General features: G+C 37.4%; 1 protein-coding gene across 1 annotated transcript; it reads right to left on the bottom strand.

Annotated features, from left to right (window-relative positions):
* Positions 1 to 23,801: 23,801 nt before the first annotated feature.
* Positions 23,802 to 25,547, bottom strand: helt (helt bHLH transcription factor; the record flags this gene model as incomplete). Its single annotated transcript, XM_079811415.1, has 4 exons — positions 23,802 to 24,247; positions 24,442 to 24,538; positions 24,648 to 24,752; positions 25,380 to 25,547. 4 exons carry the CDS (start codon positions 25,545 to 25,547, stop codon positions 23,802 to 23,804), a joined length of 816 nt encoding a protein of 271 aa, XP_079667541.1.
* Positions 25,548 to 27,120: the final 1,573 nt, after the last annotated feature.

Raw genomic sequence — 27,120 nt, 5'->3', positions numbered from 1 at the left:
AGCTGTTTAGTCTGGTGAAGAGTGTGGTGGCAAATCGTTACAGAGATGTACTGCGAGAGTTTGAAGAGCTGGATGAGAAAAACACCAGACGTCTCACTCAGGAGGACATGTACCAGTTACTTAAAAGGTGACATAACACATACATAAAAAAAAACATATTCCCTTACATTTGTTTTCTTCCATGTCCTTAAAGGCCCACTGAAATCAAAATAAAGTTTTTTAGCTTTTAGTATGATTATCTTAGCCTTAAGGTTATGAATAAGCTGGTGTGTTCCAAAGCAATGACAAAATTTGCATTTAGGAGATATAAGCATTCAAAACGTACAGTCTCTCACTTCCGTTTAAACGAATCACAGATTTTGATGACATCATCGCAGACTTCACCTTCTCATCAAATCTTCTGTCCAATCAAATGCGCTCTAGAATCTGAAGTGCCGCCCCCTGAATTATAAATAGACCCTGAACTGCGTCTGAAAACGGTCAGTTGTTCACGCATTTACTATTTTCTACATGGTGAACGGCACATAGCGCACTATATGCGATAGGAAACAATTCAGACGGTGCAAATATGTTTTCAATTGAGGCGAATGAAGTCTGGTTTCACGATAGTTTCACGCGCACCGCAGCAGCGCACACACATAGTCTAGACTAGAGCCGTTGACTACAGACACGAGAGCGCGGAGTGGATCATATGCGCGAGTCAGCACAGAAAACAAAACATATCGGACCCATTTAAATGCTGCACAGAATGCTGTATTTCAAAGAGATATGGAGGAGATTATGATGATAAATGGTTAGATTCGGAGGAAACTGGCTTTAAAAAAACTGAAAGGCTCTAGTCAAACTGTGGTAATAACGAAACACTATTGGTTGTTTCAAAAAAGGGGAGGAGCTGCTAACAGCTGCAGCCGTTTCAGGGGAAATTACGTCAACACATTGAATAATGCTGCGCGTTCCAAGGCACTTCAGTGGGCCTTTAAGATTTTATTATGTACAGTGAATGAATGCATGAATATCAAATGAATAATTGATCTGTTTTCAGACATAATGTCTTTATCAGTTCTATTAGCATCTCAGTTTGATAGTCAGTACGTCAGAAGATTATCTGGGACACACACACACACACACACACACAGACTATTGAAGTATATGCTGGAATGTGTTATGCATTCCTCCTCATTGTCTTTAGCGCCATGCCGAATCACTGAGTCTTTCTCTGCGGTGTTTAGTCCTGGGTTTCTCCCAGAGTCAGCGGTCGTGACACAAGCATCCCTTGTGTGTCTCACAAGACCTACGCTGTCCACCCGAGTCTCCCAGCTCTGGTTCTTACAGAGCTCTTGCACTCTTTTGTCTTCTAAGACAATGCCAACGGAAAGCAGGCCTTTTCTCTTGGCAAATGATGCCTTAAGTGTGCAAGTTAACAACCTGCTCTTTTTTTCCCATGAATAACAACGTATTTTGTGTACTGAGCCTGAGAGAGCTGTTGGCACGGTGAAGATCTGAGTCTGTGGGTTTTTCTATGGCCTACTGCACGCTTGTTTAGTTGTTCCCATGACTGCTTCACTTTCAGCTACATTGCTGTACTGTGTATCTCTGTTGTTCTTCTAATTAGTGGTGCTTGCAACCATTACTATTATAGGGTGGTGCAAGGATGACGTCAAAACCCGGAAGACTAATTCACAACTGGTTCCCTTGAGATTTTTTTTCCCTTGAGGGGTTTTGTAATGGGGATTTTCAATTTATGAGTAAAATAAGGTCTAAACGTGATGATACTTTGACATTTTGTTCTACAATGTAAACTGCACACACTCACACCCCAAACGTTCTTATCTAGTCACTTATTAGAAACATATATATATATATATATATATATATATATATATATATATATATATATATATATATATATATATATATATATATATATATATATATATATATATATATACAGCTTCAAAATTCGTGTTTTCAATATGGGTGTGTAATTTGCATTGTAGAACATAATGTTCAAGTATCGTTTTGTATATAATAGACCCTTTTCACATTTCCGGGTTTCTGAGAGCGGAAGTCGTCATAGTTGGGTTAAATATTATAGAGGTGAATGAGAATACATTAAATATTTTTTGTGTGCCCATTTGCTCAAATAGCATTTCACAACTTTCAAAAAGCGGGAAAAAATAGAGTGAGATTGTTAACGGCTGTCAAAAGAGAGAAATATGTTAATTTTTATCATCACTCCCATAGACGCTATTAGAAGCACCCTCACAGCAGCAGTAATAAAATGCAAAAGTAATAAAATTCAAAGTATTAGTGTTATAAATGTACATATATATTTTTTAATGAGAATACAAAAAACGTTGCAGGATTTACAATATTGATGACCGTTAAAACGTGTCATCACATCACTGTGAAAAGTTTTTATTATTATTTTTTATTTTTTTAAAAGCTCTAGGTGTAAGTATTACATTTCTAACTTGTCCTGCACAATTTTTGCTATACAGGAATGATTTTTGCCTGGTGGACAATAAAACCAACAAAACCCATTGGAAAAGGGACCTCAGTCATATCTAGAGATCAAAATATCCTTGTAGTATGAATTTTTTAGATTTCATAACTCCTGGCAACCACCCAAAAACACGGCCAGACATAACATTTTCTTCAGAATATATATATTAAAGGGGTGGTAAACCACGATTTCACTATTCTAACTTTAGCTAGCGTGTAATGTTGCTGCTTTAGCATAAACAACATCTGCAAAGTTACAACGTTCAAAGTTTAAAGCAAAGGGAGATATTTGCTTTTAAAGAAATCCATTTCTAAGAACTACAGCAAACGGCCAGTAGGCGACTACACACATTCCTCCAGGGTTGGTGACATCACCAGGCTCAATATTTACATAAACCCCTCCTCCGAGAAAATTAAATAGGGGGGGCGGGGGCGGCATTTTGTATCGCGGCGCTGTTGTGGTATAGTTAGGCTGGAGTGTTGTTGCCGCGATGCCGAGGAAACGCTGTTATATTCATCCGGATTGCAGATCACGGTACTTGCTTTGTTCAGCCTTCATAGGGACAGGGGTGCGTTGCAGAGCGTTTAACATACAGCATGTTATATGCACGTGTGTATGAGACAGAAGGGAACAGGCACGTGCGGGCTCCCGCAGCACATCTCACGGAGGGAAACTTTCACAATGTTCGCGAGTTCAACACCGGATTTGCACAACGTCAGCTGCGTGAAACAAACGCGGCCAGTGTGTGAATGCACGACGCGCGCGGGGCTCCCTCCCGCAGCACATTTCACGGAGGAAAACTTTCACAATGTTCGCGAGTTCAATACAGGATATGCACAACGGCTTGACCTGAAAGCTGGATTTACAAACAGAAGCTGTTTACGGGCCACAACCTGTAAGTCTGATTTATTTTTCATCGATGTGTTTTCCTGTAATAGGTTGTAGCAAGGAAGTAAACAGATGACAACACTGTTCTGCAAACCAGTCTGCTTATTCATACTTAACGTTATCCGACGAACACCTATCGTTACAAACACTAACGTTAAAATCTCAACAGCGAACTTGGCATTAGTGTAAATGATTCTTTGATTAGAGCTTTTATGTATTATGTATCTACAGGCATGCTAAACATGGTTCTGTGTGTGATTTGGCTACTATAGTAAAGCCAGTGTTTAGTGTTTTGGGTTAATAGTTCTTGCGACAGATATTTGGCTATAATCGTTCTAAAAATACAAAAGTAACAGTGCCATTCAGTAGCGATCACTATAGATCCGCAGTCTTTACTCTTGAGGACTGAACAGGTTCTGCTCGATCATCTTCACTAAAATGTTCTGGGTCTGATTCGGGCTCAGATTGGTGTGGTTTTATTGACGCCATCGTTTCTAATACTGACCAAAGCACAGTCTACCGGTAAGGTAAGGGGTGTGACGTTTCCGACAAACGTACACTGCGGTTAGCGAATCACAACACACTGGGCCAGCTAACCAATCTGAGCCCATTGCGTATTTTTGAGGGACTGGCTTCATACAACCCGGAAAGCATCAGACCGTTTTACAAGGAGGGACAGAGCAGTGTAGAATAAATGTCAAATATATGAAAAATAATGATTTTTTTAAAAAAAGGAAGCATGAACACATGTTACAGTGCACCCCACAAACACAATCAAGCCTTCAAAACAATGTGTTTTACCACCCCTTTAATTAATCGTTTGTCTTGATGTTTTAATAAAATACTATCATTTATATTTTGAATGCATGTGGGTTAATCAATATTTAAAATAAAACTGTTCAAACATAATTTTCATATCCACTTTAGACATTCTATTCAATAAAAAGTAACTTTGCAAATACATGTTTTCTAACTCACATTAGAGCATTAGTGAACTGTTAGGGTTAGGGTTACTAGAATAAGTTGACATGTACTTGCAAAGTTGCTTATAGTGAGTAGAACGTCTGTAGGGGGAATATCAAAATAAAGCGTTAGCAAAAGTTTTTCCCCAATTTCATAAATGTTTGAATCACAAACTATCATTGTCTGTATTAATTGCATTTTGGCATCATGATTGCAATATTTAAGTGATTTGGTCTCTCAGGCTCTTGTACCTGCTATGCATTTTTATATCAACCCTCATCCCTTGTCTTTTTCCTATAACAGCTTGTCGTTTCCAGTCTTTCGCCTCTCTTAGATATTTTTTTCTTTCAGTCTGTGAACTAAACGTGTGGTTATGGTGAACCGAGTTAAGTGTCCTGAACTCTTCTGAACTGTTCACCCCATGTGAGAACCCCATATAAATTATGTATCTATTTATTTACTCTCCTCCCTCCCCTCCCTGTGCTGTTTTTCCAGCTCTTCCTTTGACCCCTTTGTGATTTCTCTCCCACCCTTTTTTCATTCTTTTTCTACATCACCCTCTTTTATCTCTCTATTCATTTTTTGGCTGGAATATGGCGGCAGGCCTAAAAGGAGTCGTGGTCTGAATGGGGGGCATCGCGAGTGGATTTGCATAATCTGTGGCGTGGCACTGGTGCACAGACACAGAGAGAGACGGTGCCAACCAGTCCAAGGTGAACTGAACTCTCCTCGCCAGCTCAGAGATTAGTGACACTAACAGGCTTTACAGCAGCCGAGTTCACAGAGGGTTTGGCTGACATATCAGTGCCAACTTATCTGGCTCCCACAGTGAACATTGTGTATGTGTGCGTGTGCGTCTGGTGAGAAACTGTTGCTTCTTTGATCGATTCCTACAGGGGACAAACGCATACGTGTATGTTCACATGAACTATATGCGCACATACTCAATACAACAAGGCCCAAACTGAACTGAAGAAACCTACTGAGGCACCAGAAATGTTTAATCCTCAAAGCATATGAAACAATAACTTAAGAATCATTATTCATTTTTTAAACGTCAAAGTGGTTTCAGAATATCCACCAAATATTAAGTTCTACCACCTTTAAGTCTATAAGGCAAACTGTTGGGAAGAACAAGGATAATTGCAACTTTTTGCTCATTTACTGGTCACAATAGAGAAATTTCAAAATATCTCTTGTAAAAATGTATAAAGCACAGTTCACACTTTCAAGCAACTTTCAGATGTTCAGTGCGGCTTATTCGTTGCGAAATCTACTACATTGGAAAATCTTTTGCCCTCACATAAAATTTCGGATCTCGTACATTCCAATTGAAATGACTGAATATGGCCCGCAAAAATTCAATGAACAAGGGTACGCAACCGCACATTTGCTCTAAAAGAAGCTTCTTGGGCTTTGCCTTATTTCTTCCACTCCAGATAGGGGTATCCTGAACTTAGTGATCCAGGTTATATATTTTTATTTCTTATGCATATGCGACTATTTTATAATTATTTTAATTCCCTTTTCTGTGTAAAGCACTTTGAATTTCCATTGTGTATGAAATGTGCTATGTAAATAATCTTGTCTTGCCTTGTTTTCTACTATGAAAATTCTCTGAAATGTGTCAAATTTCATAACACAATATAATTATTTCTATATATGTCAGTGAATGAAATACTTTAAGTACATATTGTACATGTACTAATATAGTCAATACATAAAATATCCTTAGACACATATGCTTTAATAATGACATCAGACAAACAGAATAAAGAAAATACTTTTTTTTTCAAATAGTAATTATATCCATAAATACTATTAAACCAAATCAGGATAGAATATGAGCACCAGATCAGCATATTAGAATGATTTCTGAAGGATCATGTGACTCTGAATACTGTAGTAATGGCTGTTGAAAATTCTGCTTTGCCATCACATGAAAAACTTTTTTTTTTAAATACACTCAAATAGAATCAGTTATTGTAAAATGTAATAATATTTCCACAGTATTACTATTTTTACTGTCTTTTTGTCAAATAGAGGCAGCCTTGGTTAGGCTTCTTTTAAAACATTATAAAAAATCCAACCCCTCACTTTTGAATAGTAGTGTATATAAAACTTTATGTACTGTGTAGTATATAGTATATATCGGTAAAAGGATGCTGAGGTTAGAGCTGCCAGGCAGGAGGTCGAGAGGAAGACCAAAGAGGAGGTTTATGGATGTAGTGAAGGAGAACATGAAGGTAGTCGGTCTGAGAGAAAAGGATGCAGGGGATAGGGCTAGATGGAGGCAGATGATTCGCTGGCGACCCCTGAAGGGAACAGCCGAAAGGAAAATAAGTACTGTGTAGTATATAGGTAAATAAACACATAACCTTTAAAGCATAACTATTTGACATAATGCATAATTTGATTTATTGTAAATAAAAGTATGTACCTAAAACCCAAATTTACTTGTGTACAATAAGTTACAATAAGGTTAATTGGTTAACATTAGTTAACTACATTAGTTAACATGAACTAATAATGAACTGCACTTCAAGCATTTATTTATCTTTGTTAATGTTAATTTCAACATTTACTAATGCATTATCTAAAATCTTGCTAACATTAGTTAATGCACTGTGAACTAACATGAACAAACCATGAACAGCTGGATTTTTATTAACTAACGTTAACAAAGATTAACTAATGCTGAATGTTGTTCATGGTTAGTTCATGTTAACTAATGCATTAACTAATGTTAACTAATACAACCTTATTGTAAAGTGTTACCACTTTTTTCTTTAAATATCCATGTTTACCATAACAGAGCAAGATCAGGGTTGTATACAGACGAGTGTTTGTTTGCTGTCAGATCCCCTCATAGTGTGTCTTCTCACAGTACTGTTCTTTCTTTAGGCGTGACACTGTGTTTGTGTATCTGTGTGAGAGAAACTGTTGCTTCTGTGCTTTTGGTTGCCAAGTTTTAGCTTAAATGCAGTTCAAATAAAGGGGGTGACGGGGTCTTTAGGGTGCGGGGGGTTTAAAGGGTACAGTGTTTGTATTATTCTAAGTGATTCTTTAGATTCAGAGTATAAATCCTATATCTCTTCCTTTCCCTCTTCCCATCATTTATTTTTCCCTCCTTGTTTGCCATTCTTCCTCTCAACCTTCTCAGGTTAGCGTTCCATCCTGAGGTAACTCGTGGAGAAGTCCGGAGGTTGTGGTCCTCTTTGTTGACCCAGCAGGATGGAACTGTGGACTTTCAACAGTTTATACGTCATTTTGGCCCATCGCCCAAATCCTGCTGTTTCCCCAATGCCAAGCACAATCCTCCCAAACGTGGAGACAATGACTTCATGCGCCTCTCTAAAAGACTCAACTGCGTCTCAGATATACTAGTGGATGCTCTACGTGCCAAGGTGGGGGTGTGCTGTCAAAAAAACCTCTGCAAAGGTCTAAAGTTCTTTGCCTGAAAAGAGCTGAGATATGATTATTCTATTTAGACAATTTTCTGAACCTTTTTCTCTCTCGCTCTCAACAGGTGGAGTTGTCTGTTTCTGAGCTCTGGCCTGAGTTTTCCGAAATGGATTTTTCTGGAACCGGCTTTGTTAGCAATGATGAATTTAAAGAGATTCTTATGAATCTCTGTGTTAATCTCAGCCAGTATGAGTGCGATTTACTGGCCAGGAAGTTTGACATCAACCATGATGGCAGGTAGAGACATTGCACACAAACAAACATTATGAAGGATCAACCTAGCAATAAATGAATAAATCAAGACATTCATGCATAAATACATTTTTAGGAATGTATTATTTTTATATGATTAACTAAATGTTAACACTACTTGAAGCTTTAATATGTAATGCATTATAAAAGTTTTTCTAATGCATTAATTAGCCTCACATTGTATATCATAAATAATTATAACTACAGTTACAATACATTCTAATACTTATCTATTGTTACACCTTTAGAAAGTATTATGCTTTAAAATACACGACAAACAACCAATTTCACATGTAACAAAGAAACTGCAAGTTTCTAAAAGTTGTAATGCCTTTTAACAATTTATTTAACAAATTATTTATGAAAAGATATACACTCTCAAAAATAAGAGTACAAAATTGTACCTTTTTAGGTACAAGTGGCCGTCAATAGGGTGGTACCCTTAAGGGTACATTTTTGTACCTTTAAGTCAGGGGTAGGCAAGTTCAGTCCTAGAGAGCTGATGTCCTGCAGAGTTTAGCTCCAACCCTTCTAAGCCACCATAGTATAAAACTCATGGCTCCCAGCATGCATTGCAACATTAAGAATGTCTAAACTTTTAGTATACTATGGTATAACTGTACCCTCAGGACCATTTGTGTATCTTTAAAGGTACATTTATACGTTTTGTTCCCCAAGGAACAAAATTGTACCTCCACTGTACCTTTTGAGTGTATTACAATTCAGAATACAGTTCAGAATACCTATAATGAATTATCCATAAAAGGCTTCAAGTAAAGTGTTACCAAATAAACAAAGAGATAATAAGTAAATATATTTACAAACAAATAAATATAAATAATACCAATTATACAATAGTAAATCTAAATGATTTTGGAAATAGAAACTGGTGGAAACATTAATTCGTTCATTCATTCATTCATTCATTCATTCATTCATTCATTCATTAGATGCTTCATAAAACAGGGGTTCCAGCCCCTTTTGCAGCTTCACATATTATATGTACACAATAAGGTTTGTGAAATATAATATATATATATAATATATTTAATGTGTGACAAGGTCCAAAACCAACAATGTTTTTTTATTAATTGCAAGTAAATTGGCGTAAATAATTGTGGGTAACACTTTATAATAACGTTCAGTTATAAGTAATTTAAAAATGATTAGTTCATGATGAATTAATCATTCACAAAACATGACTATATGTTCATAAATGATTAATAAGTGATAAGCTAACATTTTATAAATGTATTGTTCATTTAGTCATAAGTCATTTATAAATTATTAGTTAATGATGAACTAATCATTGACAAAACTTGACTATATTTTTTATAATTTATTAATAAGTCATGAAATAAATCAAAACAGATCAATAGTAGATGTTTGAGTTATTAGTTGATACATTATTTATCCCTTATAAATCATTGATGTATTTATGTTAAAATTGTTTTAGTATCATCTCAATCTAAATAATGGTTAATCTTGGACAAATGATGACCAATAAATTATCAGTATATCATTTATTGATTTATCTTTAAGTTGTAAGCTGGTCTGTGTTCAAAAGCACTAACATGCAGGATGCTAAAACAGTATTTTTAAGAAGAGTAATTTATTTGTTTTCATGTTTTCATGAAAAATGACTTACTGTCACGGTATTGCAGTGGGTTATGATAAATCCTTTCACTCATCAGCACAGACCTGGGTTATGTGTGGGATCTAGTGATAATGTGTACCAATTTCACCTTCCATTGAAGCTCACTTTAGGTGCACAGCGGTTAAAGACTCCATGTGTGTCAGAGAAGACAGTCTATATCCTCACCAGTCAGCACTTACACTGCAGTACACACTTCAAAGTGTTCAACACCTGTTTTAGATAAATCATTTACAAAGCTTTCTGCATCCCCTAATCTAAAGTGTGAACAATTCATCACTTGTAAATGTTACACATCGTTTGTAGATCTTTCTTACCTTTCTTACATTGCCTGTACGTGTATACAAGTGATTTACTTTCTGCATCCATCCCCTAATCTAAAGGGTAAACTATTCATCACTTATATGGATATACTGTAGGGTATAGCATGCCACTTAATAAACCACTAAATGATTTCAAAAATAATTTATGAATGTATTAACTAATTATTTATAAATGACCTATAACTGAATTAACAAAACATTCATAAAATGTTAGCATATCACTTATTAATCATTTATGAATGTATAGTCATGTTTTGTAAATAATTACATCATTAACGAATAACTTATAAGTACTTATAACTGAACTTTATTATAAAGTGTTACCCGAATTGAGACATAATACCACCCCTCATACTTTTGGTTATTGGTATTGGTAATAATAAATCATAACTATTTATGACCGGAAACAAAAGTATCATGTGTTTGCAATGAATTTCTTTTACTGAATTGTAATTATTCCTATCAAACCTAAACATTTAGAATGCATTTAAAATATATTTTATAGAGAATTCACATTCATCTACTAAGATAATACATAACTGAGCATTTCATGTCCTCATGGAATTCGTCCTAAATTTGTTTTCTTGTTCTGTTAGTGTATCCTACACAGAATTCCTTAGGCCTTTTCTATCCCAGGGTCAAATGTGGAAGGATGGGTCTAATATGGCTGCTGCTCTGCAGACTCCCAGAGAAACTAAAGAAACTGCTACTCCGGAAACATTAAGTCGCAGGATCAGGAAAAAGGTGATGCATTGTTTATAGGTGATAACGTTGAATTAATGAATATTCACATTTCCTCACATTTCGTTGTTGCAGCTCCAACGTAAGACCAGGGCTCTTAGAAAGGCCTGTGCCCGGCTGGATGGCTCCAGCACTGGGCTTCTGTCTGCAGCTGAGCTGGGTGCTGTGCTACAGCTGTGTGGAGTGTGTCAGAGCCAGGAAGAGCTGAAAAGTGTGTTCTCTACCCTTCACACCCACCCTTCTGGATGCCTGGATTACCGCCCACTCCTAATGGACAAACACATGACATCCAGTCACAACCAGCAAGCCAAACACCAGCTCAGCCAAAGGAGTCAATAGGTCAGAGGTTTAAAACAAATGATGGCTACATTGGCTTTATAAATAAGAGGGAGCTGTCAGCACTTCTTCAAAAAGAGAGATGCAAGTTAATGTTTCAGCTAATCATATAAACTTTATTGGCTTCATACAGCTGGGCACAATCGAAGTTACAATCATGCTGTAAACATTATTGTTTTTCTTTATATTAGATTTAGTTAGATGGCGTGCATTTTATTTCAAAGCTTTATGCAATACAGTGTGTGCATGTTTTAACATATAAAGCAGTGCTCAATGAAATTAAGTCAAATAAAAGAGTTTGTCAACTGATTTTAATGTAAATTGATTTACACTGTAATAATTCCAAAATTGAATTAGCATTCAGTCTCTTATATTTTAAATACTTATATTTGGATAGTTTTTTCATATTATTTGTAATATACAAAGTAACTTGTCACAATATATGCTACCATTTGTTTTTTTTTTTTTTTTGGGGGGGGGGGGGGTACTTTTATTCAGCAAGGAAGCATTACATTAGCATTAAAAGTGACAGTAAAGACATTTATAACGTTATAAACATTAGTATTTTAAATAAATGCTGTTCTTTTGAACGTTCTATTTCATCAAAGAATGAAACAGCACAACCGATTTCAATATTGATAAAAATGTTTCTGAAGAAATGTTTCTTTATCAGCAAATAAGCATATTATAATGATTTCTGAAGGATCATGTGACACTGAAAACTGGAGAAAATGCAGCTTTACCGTCAAAGGAATAAATTACATTTTGAAATACAATACGTAGAAAACAATCATTTAAATTGTAATAATATTTCACAATATTGCTGTTTTTACTGTATTTTTGATGCTTTATTTGATGTTAACCCTAACCCTCATACACCATACCTAGAGTTCCCATTTTACACACATTGCTCACTCTTCAAAAACAGTGCTGATTGTTGACACGTTAAAATATATTCAAATGTATATATATTTAAATAGAAGGAAAGATATAGAATGTACTGAATGTTAGGTTGATTATTGTGCCCAAGAGCATAATCTCTTTAAGTCCACATGTCATTTAACAAGAAACTATGCTTCTAACAACTCGTTGATAACAACGGAACACGCGACCGTAGTTTGTTAACGATGTTTTCGTGAAACGCACTGTTTAGTTTAATTAGGGGCCAAGCACCGAAGGTGCCGAGGCACCTATTGAAATCGTTAGATTTCTTATTATTATTCCGCCATTGGAACCGCTTGCAGGAAAGCTATGAAATTTGGTACACTGATAGAGGTCAGTACCAATAGTAACTGTAATTTGGAGTCTCTAACTCATTCCCTCTAGCGCCACCACCTGTCCAAAGTTTCACTCATATTTATGCTAGATAATGGCTAGAAACAAATAATTTTTCCTTTGATTCCTTGGCTCAAGCCGATTCGATTGCACCCTATGACGTCATTTTCCGTTATGTCCCGCCATTTTGAATTTTCTGAAAAAACGACTTTTTCGAACTCCTCCTAGGCCATTGCTCAGAGTTTCACGAAAATTGAAACAGAACATCATCAGACCATGCTGAAAAAAAGTTATGGAATTCAAGTTGATTCGTCAAATCGTTTTTGATAAACGCGCAAACAAATTTTATGTAGCTCTTGCAAAAACATACGTAAGGCTGTATCTCCGCAAATGTTTTATCATATTCAAACTTGGTACATGTCATCACAAGCATGACCTGCAGGGTCTCGGCGCAGTGCCACCTACTGGTCCGGAGATACGAAAAATTGCTTTTTTTGCTTATAACTTCAGAACCGTTTGTCCAAAAATCATAAAAGTCCTGTTAGATTCGGGACGTCATGCCGAGTCGACTGATATCCAATTTTACCATATTGGCCATTTTGGCTGTCGGCCATTTTGAATTATGTGCTAAAATGCTGTATTTTATGAACACATGAACGGATTGTTACAAAACTCGGTATGGGTCATCAGCTCGATGCCCTGAAGGAGCCTGAGAAGTTTCGAAACAGCGCCACCTAGTGGAGAATTTGTTTTTCAAATGCTTATAACTTTGGGTGTGGTTGACATATTTTCACGAGAGTCATCTCCTTTGACTCATGAATTGTTGCCGAGTCCAACGATACCAGACTTGCCAGGTTTTGACATATGGTTTGTGCAGCGTTGTTATTTCGCGCTTTAAAAACATTAGCTGATATCTTCGAAACCACTAGTCCGATCGAGACAAAACCAGCGTCAGAAGTTCGGAAACATAGGTTGATTGCCAAATGTTACTGCCCAAATGTCAAAATATTGATAGTAAGGGGTAGTAAAATCCAATAAAAGTCAGGTGTCATTTGTTTTTAACATGTTTTTTCATATAAATGTCTATAACTCCAAAACGAAATTAGAAATTTTCACCAAAATTGACACACACACATGTATAGGGGCCCCTCCGAGGACACATAAAAAATGGTCGGATTGTGCCTCTTGGTGGCGCTATAATAGAACAAAACATGAAATTCCCATATAGACTACAATACTTTTTTCAGCCTTTTTGCCTAAAATCATCTTAAAATGTGTTTAATTGCTATTTCTGCTGTTGATCTGACACTCCCAGCCATTTTGGCCTGTCTTGTCATCTTATTTGCGCTTGGCCCCAGTATTGCTGCTTGAAGCTATATTTTTCCTTGTTTCTGTTTACCTGAGTTCTCGTTTTTTGTTTGTTACCATAGTTGGTGATTGAGTTTGGCACCTGCTCCTTGTTCTGTTGATTATCAGTCCCTGTGTATATTTAAGCCTTTAGTTCTCTCAGTTCATGGTCATTAACATCAATATTTCATGTGTAGTGTGAATATTCTCAGTGTTTATTAAAGTCTCTTTGTATCATTCATTCTGTGTCACGCATCATTCTTGGATCTTTGTATTACTACACAGCATCGACGGAAAGGATTAAAACAGAGAAATGGACAAAGCAGGAGCGTTTATTGTCCTTGCCCGTGAGGGTCTTTGTTTTTTTGGATTTCGCTGTCCGGTTCTGTGAGTTAGCCCAGCGCTCCTGTCTGGATGAAGACACATTGAAATATATTTCATGGATGGAATCTAACTATTAAGCTATACCAGATAACAACCAGACAAATTTAGGTGGCTAGAAGCCATTCGCTGTTGCCTGGAACATGTCTAATCATTGTCAATGTTCTCGCCTATGAATCCCGCTAACTAAGAACAAGAACCCAGCTAACACCTCCACATACCCGCCATGAACCTAGAGCCAATGCCTAACCTGCTAAGGACCCAAAGCCAGAGCCCACCACAGACCCAAAGCCAATCCCAGTTGAGACCAGGTGTGTGAGCCGGCCCATATGTCCATCCAGGAGCTCGAGCCTGAGCCAATGTTTGTCCATGAGCGAGTGAACCAGAGCCCGCCGCAGACCTGGAGCCCAAGCCTGCTGAGTCTGACCAGGTGTGTGCGTCAGTATCGACATTCGTCTCTGAGGGAGTGTTGGTGGACACTGTGGAGCAGAGTTCCATCCATTTCCCTAGTCCTGAAATATATTCTTCCCCGTGTTAACTTCTGGACTCTCTGATCCCCACCCACTTTCAAGCCCTGTCTCCACTGGTCATGTCTAGCCCAAAGTCGCCTTTGTCGCCACTGGTTCCTCCCTGCCCAAGTCGCCTTCATTGCCGCTGGTCTTGCCCAGCTCCAAGTCTCCTTCATCTCCACTGGTCTTGCCCAGATCTAAGTCTCCTTCGCCGCTGCTGGTTCTCTCCAAATCTCCTTCATCGCCACTGGTTCCGCCCAGCCACAAGTCACCTCCGTCACCATTAGTTTTACCCAGCTTCAGTCTCCTTCGTGTCCCACCCAGGATCCTTCTCCCTCCTCCTCTGCCAATGCCATCCAGTTCCTCAGCCCTGCCTCCACTGGCTTCCTTAAGCCCATCGGATCCTTCTTCAGTGGCTCTCTGCCAGATGCTTGGATCCTCCTTGGTCTTCCAAATTACCAGCTCCACCATGGTGCGTCGATCCCTTAGCTCCACCATAGGCCTCCGTTCCCCAGTTTGTTATTCTCTGAAAAATAATTTGGGATAGATGAATGAAAGCAAGTATTTCCTGCATATGAACATAAAAATTGCTTTATTTCTGAATAAACGGTGATAGCTTGCAATATTTCAGATTGTTGAGGAAGATGATTTGAGACGCGTTGTTTCATTTTAAAATCTTGTCATGCATATTTTTGTCAAATTCTGACTGCTATAGGTCTGAGTAGGCCTTCGGTTTGATGTCCTCTACTTATGTAATTTGTAAAGAAGTGTCAATCATACTAAGTAAATACGCAACATTGAAATATGAAACACCACACCGACAAGATGGGGTTTCATACGCTTTACCTTGCAGTGTCAGATGTTTTGTTTAGACAAGACCCACAGTTTTCTTAACAAAATTGCTTGCATATAAATAAAACTTTAGATGAGAATAAACTTTCTTGGCTGCTTTCGTCTGCATTTTAAGATATTTTACATGACAATAGAATAAAACCCTGAGCCATTTTAGCTCTGCTTCATTTGTTTTGATTCATACTGTGTGATGAAGCTAAAGGACTCTAATTTTACCAGCTTTTCTCCCTCCGCTTAACACAGTGTTCCCTCTGCGGATTTAAACCAATATTGGCTTGTTGGTTACTCAGTGCTCTTTCATCGCTTTCGTCTTTCATGGCATTATCGTTTTTTCCCATCTGCATGTCCTCTTTGTCTTCTCTCCTCTTTTCCACACCAATGTTTTGAACACCGTTTGGGAAACAGCTTTGTGTTATTCATCCAATCATCCGTTCATCCATCCATCTCTCTGTCTGTTCATCCATCAATTACTCACCCTGACAGTTGTATGACAGACAACTGCGCTTTTCTTCCTAAAAGTGCTAATGTAGATGTTTGTGTTGTAAATACACAAAGATGGAGCTTAGTTTTCACTTTAGACATCAGAGGGGACTTGGTGAGTTCTGATGCATCCATGATCCTTTTGTATATAATAAACGCTTAATAATAATAAGAAAGTTTATTGAGCATCAAAATTATCAGAATGATTTCTGAAGGATCATGTGACACTGAAGACTGGAGTATTGGCTGCTGAAAATTCAGCTTTGCCATCACATGAATAAATTACATTTTAACATATATTAAAATAGAAACAAATTTCACTTAAAATTGTACTATTTTTTTTAATCAAAAATATTCAGCCTCAGTGAGCATAAGAGACTTCTTTTTTTTATTATAATAAAAATCTTATAAACTTTTGAATGGTAGTGTAAATATAATATAATATAATATAATATAATATAATATAATTAATGTAATATTTGGGTCTGTGGTTGTGTCATGCAGTCTCATGCCTGAATTCTGATATTCTCTCTGTTTAGGAGCTTTGATTTCATGGGGCTGATTATTTTTCTTCAGGTCCACTCAAGGATGAAGCCCAAGGAACCCAAGATTGTCTTCCTTTCAGTCCAATCACAATGGAGCAACCCCCTCCAAAGTACCACAACCTCTCCCGCCTTCTCCATCTCTCTTCCTTTCTCTTTCCTTGGTGCTTTCTTGGAGCCATACAACTTACTTAAAGAAGGACTTAACAGTGATGGGATGAATTCAGGATTTGAGAAGGAGGGGTCCCAGGCATAAGTCACCTATCTTGATCACACCTGTCTTGTACCCATCATGAAACTCTAGGACAGTACTATGTCCATTTAGGTATATCCCTGTTGATGATATTCAAGTGATATTGATTTCTGGTATTTGGGGTGTCAAAAGCGTGTGAGACGGGGGTGGAGAGGGGTGTGGTTCACTTCTTCTGTGCCATTGTATGCCCAAGAGAGTAAACCCTCTACAGTTAAAGAGGGAGGGACACAAGTGCCAACATCTCAGAAACAATCAGCGTCATGGCTGACTGGAACCTGGTAAAATTATATGCAATGACGGTAGAGTTCTTTTATTTTCCACCATGGTGGCCATCTCTCCCCTAAGCTAATCCTGACCACAGTGAACAACTGTCTGTCTGATTTGCTTAAGTCAAGTATGGAAATGACACATATTGTACTGATTCACATATCACATATATAACACCATTGCATAATACGGCCCATAGCATATATAGCTGCTCCCCACTGCATTATTTACAGTCAATATTCTTGTGCTTTTACAATGCTTCACTATGATCTTTTCCCACAGCAGAGCTAGAAGAGACTAAAATAAGTGTAACCATTGATGATGTCAGAGAAAAAAAAGGAACATGCAGGGACAAATATCTGCAGAAAGGATTTTTAGGAAAACGCTACATTCAAAAGTTTGGAGTCAGTCCACTTTTTTTTTTTGGAAGAAGAAGAAGAAGAAAGTCTTTTTTTTTTTAAATGTATTCAGCAATAATGCATTAAATTGACCAAAAGACACATTTATAGTGTTACAACATGTTTTGTTTCTTTCTATCTATCTATCTATCTATCAAAACAAAAAAAAAGATTTCCACAGAAATATAAAGCAGAACAACTGTTTTCAACATTGATAGGCAAATAATAGAAATGTTTGACTAAATCAGCATTTTAGAATGATTTCTCAAGCATCATGTTAAAACAGAAATGCATTTTAAATCTGACAAATATTTCACAATATTACTTCTTTACTGTATTTTTAATCAAATAAATGAGTAGTCTATGAAATGTAATGAATAGTGTTGTGTAAAATGCTGAAAACAAATATTGAGAAATTAAATTATTGAACATGCTTTATCTTAACCTAGTTAAAGCTCTTAAATAACTGTTACTTCAATAACAAGTTACTTGTATCAATAATCATGGGGGCACACAACACACAAACAACACTATTTTCTGAGTATTACCTAGAGATTTGTTTTTATGGGAAAAGATTTTATTAATTTCGAAAAAGTAAGAAGGAGAATGTGTTCGGGAGAGAAAGGTGGTCACATTCTATTTCTGTTTCGTTTTCAATTACTTTTATTATTCCGTTTGTTTTATGCTCCCGCTTGTTCCTTGGTTGTTAATTCAATATATGATTAATTAGAGCACGCCTGTTTGTATTTTAGTTCAGTATCTTGTGTATTTAATGCCCTCAGTTTCCTTAGTTCATTGTCTGGTGTTGTCTGTGTTTAAATAAACACAGTTGCTTTGAATCTCTCATTTGTTTCATTTTATTACAGCTACACTGCTGTTTGAACTCAAACCTTCCTCTTCATCATCCTTTGTGGATCTAATAGTGACAGAAAGAGAGGGAGAAGTTGACATCACAAAAATAAGTTTGCCCACGCTTCTGGATTTCTGCATTCATTACTCATACATTCTTACTGGTTTGACCTTCATCTAATTCACAAATATAGAACAAACAAGCTGATTTAGAGGGATAGTTCACCCAAAAATGAAAATGCTGTCATCGTTTAGGGGAGACCAGGGAGGGTTGTAACATGGGGTCAGTTGTAACACTGTAAATTTGACAGGTCAGAAAAGAGCTGTGGTTACGTCATTAATATCATACAGTCATATTCTTTTTGAGCTCACAGGACAAATTGCATGTGACTGTGAGCAAATTTGTAGATTGTATGACCAAAAAAGTGATTTTCAGGTAAGACAGTAAAAATCAATCAAGATTATTTTTTGCCTAGCAATCATTGAATTGTAGGTACAATTATTTAACTTATATGGCCTGAAGTAGCTATTTCTCTAGTTTAATTTGATGCTTTGTATTTATGCTTACTTCAAACCCTCATGATAAAACAGTAAGCTAAGTTATGGCTGTTACGGGTTGGGGATAGTTGTAACAGTTTATTAAAAATGTTACAACCAACCCCTATGATGATTCCAATGAGTTTCCAATCACATCCTCTGTTGTGGCAAAGTCATGTGAGTTTTTTTGTTGCGTATCGAGGGATTTATTCAGTAAATGTGTTTCCATCAAAAATGTTCTGCCTAATTTGAACTCAATTGAAGTTTTTTGTGCACATTATTAGAATTTATGCGCGTCTTGATGTTTACATCCAGCGGTTTTTATGCAATATATCAAAATTCACATACAAATTGGTGGATCACGGAAACATAGTGACTGAACCCTTACGTAAAAGGAATACACACACTCACACCAACACGCAGCAATTGTTTTGCACACAATTAAAGTTATAAAAAATGCAATATAATGTTTTTTGTCATTGTTCACGTTGTTCAAATGTTTTTTTTCTTTGTTCTTCAATGATGTTTATGCAAAAATTGGATGTGGGTGTTATTTCAGCAAATGACCTCTCAGTGTTACATCTATCCCCAGCTAGTGGTACAACCCCAGTAGTGGGGTAGGTTGTAACAACGGAACTCTTTGTATTTGACATTAACTCACATAATCTGTGATTGTGAAGTACATGTCCAATTGAGTTATATATGTAGCAGACAAATGTGGCTAGCATCAAAATTTGAAACATCTAGCATAAACAACCACTGAGTTACGGATGCTCAAACAAAAAGTGTTACAACCATCCCCGGTCTCCCTATACTCACCCTCAAGTGTTTCCAAACCTGTATGAATTTCTTTCTTCTGCTGAACACAAAATGTATTTTGATAAATATGGGTAACCAAACCGTTGAAGCACAAAAATAATGTTTTGGCTCAACAACAAACAAAAAGATTATCGCAACAGTTTGCATCAATTTTTTTGAGTTATGACAACAAGCCACATGTAGTTAGATGAACTTAATAATTTGTAGCATAAACACAAAGTTGATTACTCAAAAAAAGTCGCTCCAACTAGCAGAGTTGTAGCCCTGGAACCAATTAATCTTATCTATTTCAGTCCAAATCAACAGCTATCATAGCACATGCTAACATAACTTATTTAACATGTATATTTAATGAACAAGTAAGATATTAGGCCTACTTATCACTGGCATTATCGCAATCATAGAGTCAATGTAGTTTACCTTCATACTCTTCAGCACATTGGTAACCACAAAAACTTCAGCATTACAGAAACTCTTTTAGATGTCAAACATAACAGCATTAAGTACTAACAGGTCTTTCCCTTCACTAAAACCAAATAAATTAACACTTATTTTCAAACAATGTTCCTCCTTATCCAGTCGCAAAGCATGCTGGGAACTAGAAATCCACTGCATAATTTCCAAAGTTATCAAGACAATTTCATTAAGTTACTACAAACTATTTTTTTTAACTAACACAAACATTTGAGTTTAAATTACAGACGATATTAAGTTGATGTAATGATCAACATTATGTCAACAGAACTTTACAAAATATAGCTTGCAACTTAAAAGGTTTTGCAACTATGCATTTATTTAAGTTGTGGTAACATGTCCCCTGAATTACTATATTAGAGTGAGGGACTCCATTGACTTCCATAGTATTTTTTTCCATACTATGGAAGTCAATGGCGCCGATCAACTGTTTGGTTACCCATATTCATCAAAATATCTTATTTTCTGATCAGCAGCAGAATTTTCCTTTTTGGGTGAAATACATTTAACTAATAACACAAATATTTATACTTGTCAAGTATAAATAGTAATCATTCACAGTGCTGGCAGGAGAAAGTAAGTAAACCTCTGTGTTACGAGTCTTACGATCAGGGGCGCCGCTAGCAATTTTGGGCCCTATGAAAGAATATGATGTTGGACCCCCTACCGCACCAACCTAGCTATCCAAAACCTTTGTCTGCAATTTAATAATACTGACCAATTAAGCTCTGCTCGCTCAACCCAGAATGCCCCAATTGGCTGATGAAACATTGATTAAAATTAAGATACAATTTATACAAAACAACACTTAATGAAGTGGTCACAATCATGTCTGACCCACTCCATGTCTCCTGGCATTGCGCATCTTATGATGTGTCTTTTCTCACTCATGCAACATAGATTGACAGATTGACAACATAGAAATAAAAAATAACATTATAATATTTAAACATACACTCACCTAAAGGATTATTAGGAACACCATACTAATACTGTGTTTGACCCCCTTTCGCCTTCAGAACTGCCTTAATTCTACGTGGCATTGATTCAACAAGGTGCTGAAAGCATTCTTTAGAAATGTTGGCCCATATTGATAGGATAGCATCTTGCAGCTGATGGAGATTTGTGGGATGCACATTCAGGGCACGAAGCTCCCGTTCCACCACATCCAAAAGATGCTCTATTGGGTTGAGATCTGGTGACTGTGGGGGCCATTTTAGACAGTGAACTCATTGTCATGTTCAAGAAACCAATTTGAAATGATTGGAGCTTTGTGACATGGTGCATTATCCTGCTGGAAGTAGCCATCAGAGGATGGGTACATGGTGGTCATAAAGGGATGGACATGGTCAGAAACAATGCTCAGGTAGGCCGTGGCATTTAAACGATGCCCAATTGGCACTAAGGGGCCTAAAGTGTGCCAAGAAAACATCCCCCACACCATTACACCACCACCACCAGCCTGCACAGTGGTAACAAGGCATGATGGATCCATGTTCTCATTCTGTTTACGCCAAATTCTGACTCTACCATCTGAATGTCTCAACAGAAATCGAGACTCATCAGACCAGGCAACATTTTTCCAGTCTTCAACTGTCCAATTTTGGTGAGCTCATGTAATTTTTAGTTAGTCGGCCCATTCTCCTCTGACCTCTAGCATCAACAAGGCATTTTCGGCCACAGGACTGCCGCATACTGGATGTTTTTCCATTTTCACACCATTCTTTGTAAACCCTAGAAATGGTTGTGCGTCAAAATCCTAGTAACTGAGCAGATTGTGAAATACTCAGACCGGCCCGTCTAGCAACAACAAACATGCCACGCTCAAAATCACCTTTCTTTCCCATTCTGACATTCATTTTTGAGTTCAGGAGATTGTCTTGACCAGGACCACACCCCTAAAGTCATTGAAGCAACTGCCATGTGATTGGTTGATTAGATAATTGCATTAATGAGACATTGAACAGGTGTTCCTAATAATCCTTTAGGTGAATGTAAATATAAAACTAAATACCTTTTCTTAATGGCTACAACAATTATAGTAACCTACAGTACAGAGAAATTTCATGTCGGAGTGGGATTTGAGCAAATGCCGTTTTAGCCGTGAGCGCGAGTGGTTCATGAGTGGAGCGTTTTGCTGGATTTTGCCGGAAATGCAGAAATAAGCCATAATTTTGCTATATTTGAAACTCTTTGGTAGATTATACATTTACAATTTCTATTACATTACTACTAGTACTGTTATTACTAATAAAACCAATCTCTGCGGGCCCCAAAAGTGTGTGGGCCCTTAGAATCGTCCTAACATAAAAAAGCAGTAGGCCAAGATTCACATAGAAAGTCTTTGAAAGCATTAAAAATCCGGGTGTTCATGAATCCATGGTAAGATAATTGTGACAAATTAAGATCAGACCACATTTTATGAGTAAACAAAGAGTTCATGAACGCATTACTGTGACTGTAGCCTATATGAACATTGCCTCTGTGTTAAAAGATCCTATAGCCATCAGACTCCCTCACTAGAATACTTAGTATTTACCAGTTTGATTTGTTATTTGCATCCTATTTAAATATAGGTGGAAGAGACACTGGGATAGGATGGGGGGGCTGGATTTGTGTCCAAATGGATTCCCCCAAAGAGAGGCTTATTGTCAATCAAGGGGTCTCAGGCCAGCAGACCATTACGCTAAGTGTTAATCTTAGAGACACTAGAGTCTAGAGACAATACAGTCTAGTTACAAAGACACATTTAGCCATGGTATCTTCATAAGAATTTGTGCATGTCACAACTGAAGTTAAGAATTCAGAAGGGATTCTGCAATATTTTTGTGCATTAAAGATTTGAATAATGAAAGAATAAATATTAAAAAGGTTATATTTATTGTTTCATGATATACAAAACATAATGACAAAATGTTTTGTATATCATGAAACAATAAATATAACCTTTTTAATACATGAAAGATATTTCATTACATCTTGAACATTGTTTTAATGTCTATGCTAATAATGTCCATTTTATTTTTTAAAGTATTTTTGACTAAATATTTGACTTGTGTTATTGTAGCTGTTTATTTATAAATTTTATTATAAAATATTCTTCCTCTTAAATGGTAACCTAAAATTGTGCTTCATTGTGGTGACATCTAAATCAATTGATATTCAAATAAGTGTTATTTAACATTACTGAATCACCCTAAATGTATTATGTTACACTAACAAAACTAAATTTATGAAAATGTAAGCTTTTTTATATATATATATATATAAATACTATAATAAATTGTTTGAAAATAGCTGTTTGTACTTTAGAATTCAAATATGCAATTAGACATGTTAAGATAACTTTATTAAAGTCATCAAAATCATCATTGCATCTTCTTCATTGTTCATACCAATTACTGTTTTGGCTCTACTTTTGCTCAAAATATATATTATTTGGTTAATTCATTAAAACGTTCCCCTGGTTTCTGTTGATTTTATCTACATATAAACTGATTTTAAAATGCATTTTTTCCCAATGAACACACACTATAGCCTATATCCCTTTACCATTCCTCAATGAAAAAGAACTTCCAACATCGCGCCAAAAGACAGAATCTTATTCAAACATCATTTATTTCATGATATATCTACATATTAAAATAAAACATGTATACATATATAAATTAAGGACATATGCAGACGTATTTACAGAGCAGCGTGTTGTACGTTGTGTAAGCTGAAGGCATTGGGGTGTGAGTGCCCGATGAAGTTCATGTAATGATGGTCGAGTCCCTGAACCGGTGATAAGTATCCACTGTGCTGAGACATCGCTGGATAAGCGAGCGTGGGGCTCCGCGTCGAGCTGTGCCAGGAAAAATGTCCGGGTGGGCTCTGCTGAAACACTGACTCGGTTGGACTTGGACTCTGGTACTCCAGCTGGCACAGGAGGTCCGTAGGGTCTGGTGAGATGGTACCTAACGAGCCGAACACTGGCTCGGTAACGACTTTGGACTGAAGGAACGCGAGAATCCGTGCGTACTTGGTGTCTTTGGTCTCCATTCGCTCCACGGTGGTCAGGTAGTGAACGAGGTTCTTCATGCACTCGTGATAGCCGTAGTGAAAGTAATTCGCAAACTCTGTCAGCAGTTCTCCTGAGAAAACAAAGAACGTTATTAGAAATGTACTGAATTCATCACGGAAGGAAGAGCTTGATTTTATGTTTTTTTTTTATTTATTTTTTTATAATTTTATTCTCGCGATGTGAACGAGGACGCGTATTTCATTTGTTCATATTTTTATTTAAATGTGTTATTAATGTGTGAAGTGATTTAGTCGTGTTTCTTACCCTTTTCTCTCCCGCGCGGGAAGTCTGCGGAGTGGAGCGCGCGCAGATACTGCACCGTCATTTCCAGGATTTCTGCTTTCTCGAGTTTTCCAGAGTTCTGTTTTAATACACAGACTGTGTTAGTCATCATAACATATATATTTAACAATCAAGGCAGACATGAGAACCTAACGGACTTGAACGCATTAAAAGTTTCAGATGCCCACCTGTTTAGCCAATGCCATAGGAACCGTCTTTCCCAGCTCGTTTAGACATCTGTTGATTCGGTCTCTTCTTCTTTTTTCAATGACCTTGTGAGAAACAGGAGTTTTCTGTGGGAAGGGGACATAATAAGATAATAATAAGTTATGGGAACAAAAGTGCCATTACCAAACACAAAATATGCACGGTTATATTACGTGTTGGATAAGTTTAACTTGATAAATGTAAAACCCAATCAACGTAGTTACATTAATGAAACTCGGGAGGACAATCTATTCGGTCAATAAAATATCCTACAGTAAATATTTACTCGATTAGCAATAAGTTGTGAGTCATGTGGAGAGCAGAGCCGCGCTCTGCTTCCCTGCGTGCGCGCAAAACATCTACCCGAGGCAGCAGGACGTCATTGAAGGAAAGCGCACTTACATCGCAATAAAGTGAATTAATATAATTAATTTCTTCAGAATAAACCACTGGCTTACATTCAATACAAGACCAGGAAAAGCAAGCATTAGCTACAATATGCCTATCCCATAACGGTTTTTAAGTGCGCGCGACCAAATGCTGAAATTGTTGTTTTAAGTAGGAAATATTAATATTATGCCACTCTGAAAAAAACCCCACATGAAACGTGTCAACAAGTTCTAAAAAATAAAATAAACATATATAAAAATTGAAAGTGGACATCGCCTGCATGCATCATAATGTGCGCGCCACGAAAGTGTCCGTGCACATACCTTGCGATCCTTCATCTTTGACGCCATCATTTGGTTAAAACTAGGAAAAATGATAGTGAAATTGTGAAAATATTGTAGCTGGACTGTGTACGCGCTCCTCTTTCCAGACGCTTCAGACTGAGATGAGCTGACTGGAGGCAGCCGCTTATAAAGCGCTCGCGCATTCATGGCCCTAAATTATTCCATAGGATTAAAGGCGAGCTTTTGGTTAATGTGTGCACTTAGGATCAGTTAAAGAAATAGTAAAACCTGAAGCTGTGGGCTAGCGGGGGGCAGACCTATTTTGTTAATCCACGTGGCCTATCTAAAGACACGTGATGGGTTGTCGAATATTATTTGCATAGTAACAGGCCTTGCTGGATGTGGCTCGCTCGCGAGCGCAGAGCGCGCAATGAAAACAAAGCCCCTGGAGCAAGGCGTCTCTTTCTGTTCCACGTCGCGTTTCTCACACGATCGCCTGTTTATGGGTCCCAGCAAGCGATCTTAACTTCCATCCCAAGCCTGTCTCAGGTTTAAAGCCTGTCTACTGTTATTATAGTAATTAAGTAAGCACATAATAGGCTGTTCCGCCGAGTTCAGGGGAGACCTTTTGGAGACGGAGTCCCCCCGTTTGTTCGCGGCGTTTCTCACACGACTTGGTGACACGTCCATCTTTCATGGGCTACGGCCGGGTTTTTGTTTACATTCTCTAGTTTTGTTAGGGGCCTCGGCAGGTGTGGGGACCCGGCCTGGCACACGAGCGGCCCCTCCGACCATGTTAGAGACTCCAGCCGTCTTTGGCACACGAGGGTTACCCACCGCTGGATTCCCTTCAGAGGGGCTCAATTTGTATCCTATTATCCTATAAGAAAATGTCTATTGAGCGGAATGAATAGTTTCATTGGCCTAAATTTTAATAATGCAGTGAAAGAAAAGAAAAGGAGAAATAAAGAAGAATGCAGCTGGTCCTGACGCGCATTATTCTCCGTCACCTGCGCCTGGAGACCCCTATTCATTTGCCTAATTTCGGTCAACTTAACAAACTTTGGAAGAAATTATTCTGGTATTGTTGTGAAGGGTGAAGCTTTCTGATCGAATTAACAGCATGTTTTGATCCGGTAAATGTCATTAGAAAGAAAGAAACAATCGCGTATAGAGGGGTCTGGGTAACGCGCCAAGTGGCGACGCCAAAGCGCAATTCATGCCACAGGGGACTTTTGTACCCCCACATTGCTCAAGTTTGTGCCCAACAAAGGGCATTATTTTATACTTGAATACATTTCATACAACAATTGGCTGTTTTCATCAAACATATTTTCACAGCAAGGTTAACAACAGGTTTATTGTGTTCGCCCAGGCTCCCAGCCCCAGACTTCATGCGCCAAAACGCCTGGATCTTCTGCTTTTTTTTCACTGGGAACGTTTTAATCCTAAAGGTTGGCTACGCTTTAAAGTGCGATATCGTGTTGCATCGTGGAGGGAAAAATCAAAGATGTGAGGATTTTCTTTTTTCTTTTAAAGAATTCAAGCTCTTTGGATAGCCAAAGCAATGGAGACTTTTTTAAATAGCGCGCAAAAGAAAAGCACCAGTGAAACAGACTAAAGCATAAAATCCCATTACTTTTATTGTTGAATTTACCAAAAAAATTTATGCAAACTCTTTAGAGCCGACACAACAGAACGTTTTAACTTGCTTTCGGATTCTCAAGTTCTGTAATGTGACCATTTTTGATCGGGTTTTGTGAACGTGTGTTGTGCATTG

The sequence above is a fragment of the Gobio gobio genome (genome assembly GCF_949357685.1).
Source record: "Gobio gobio genome assembly, chromosome: 3".
Lineage (NCBI taxonomy): Eukaryota > Metazoa > Chordata > Actinopteri > Cypriniformes > Gobionidae > Gobio > Gobio gobio.
Note: the sequence above shows the minus strand (reverse complement) of the source record. Positions and strands in the feature narration are given on the sequence as shown.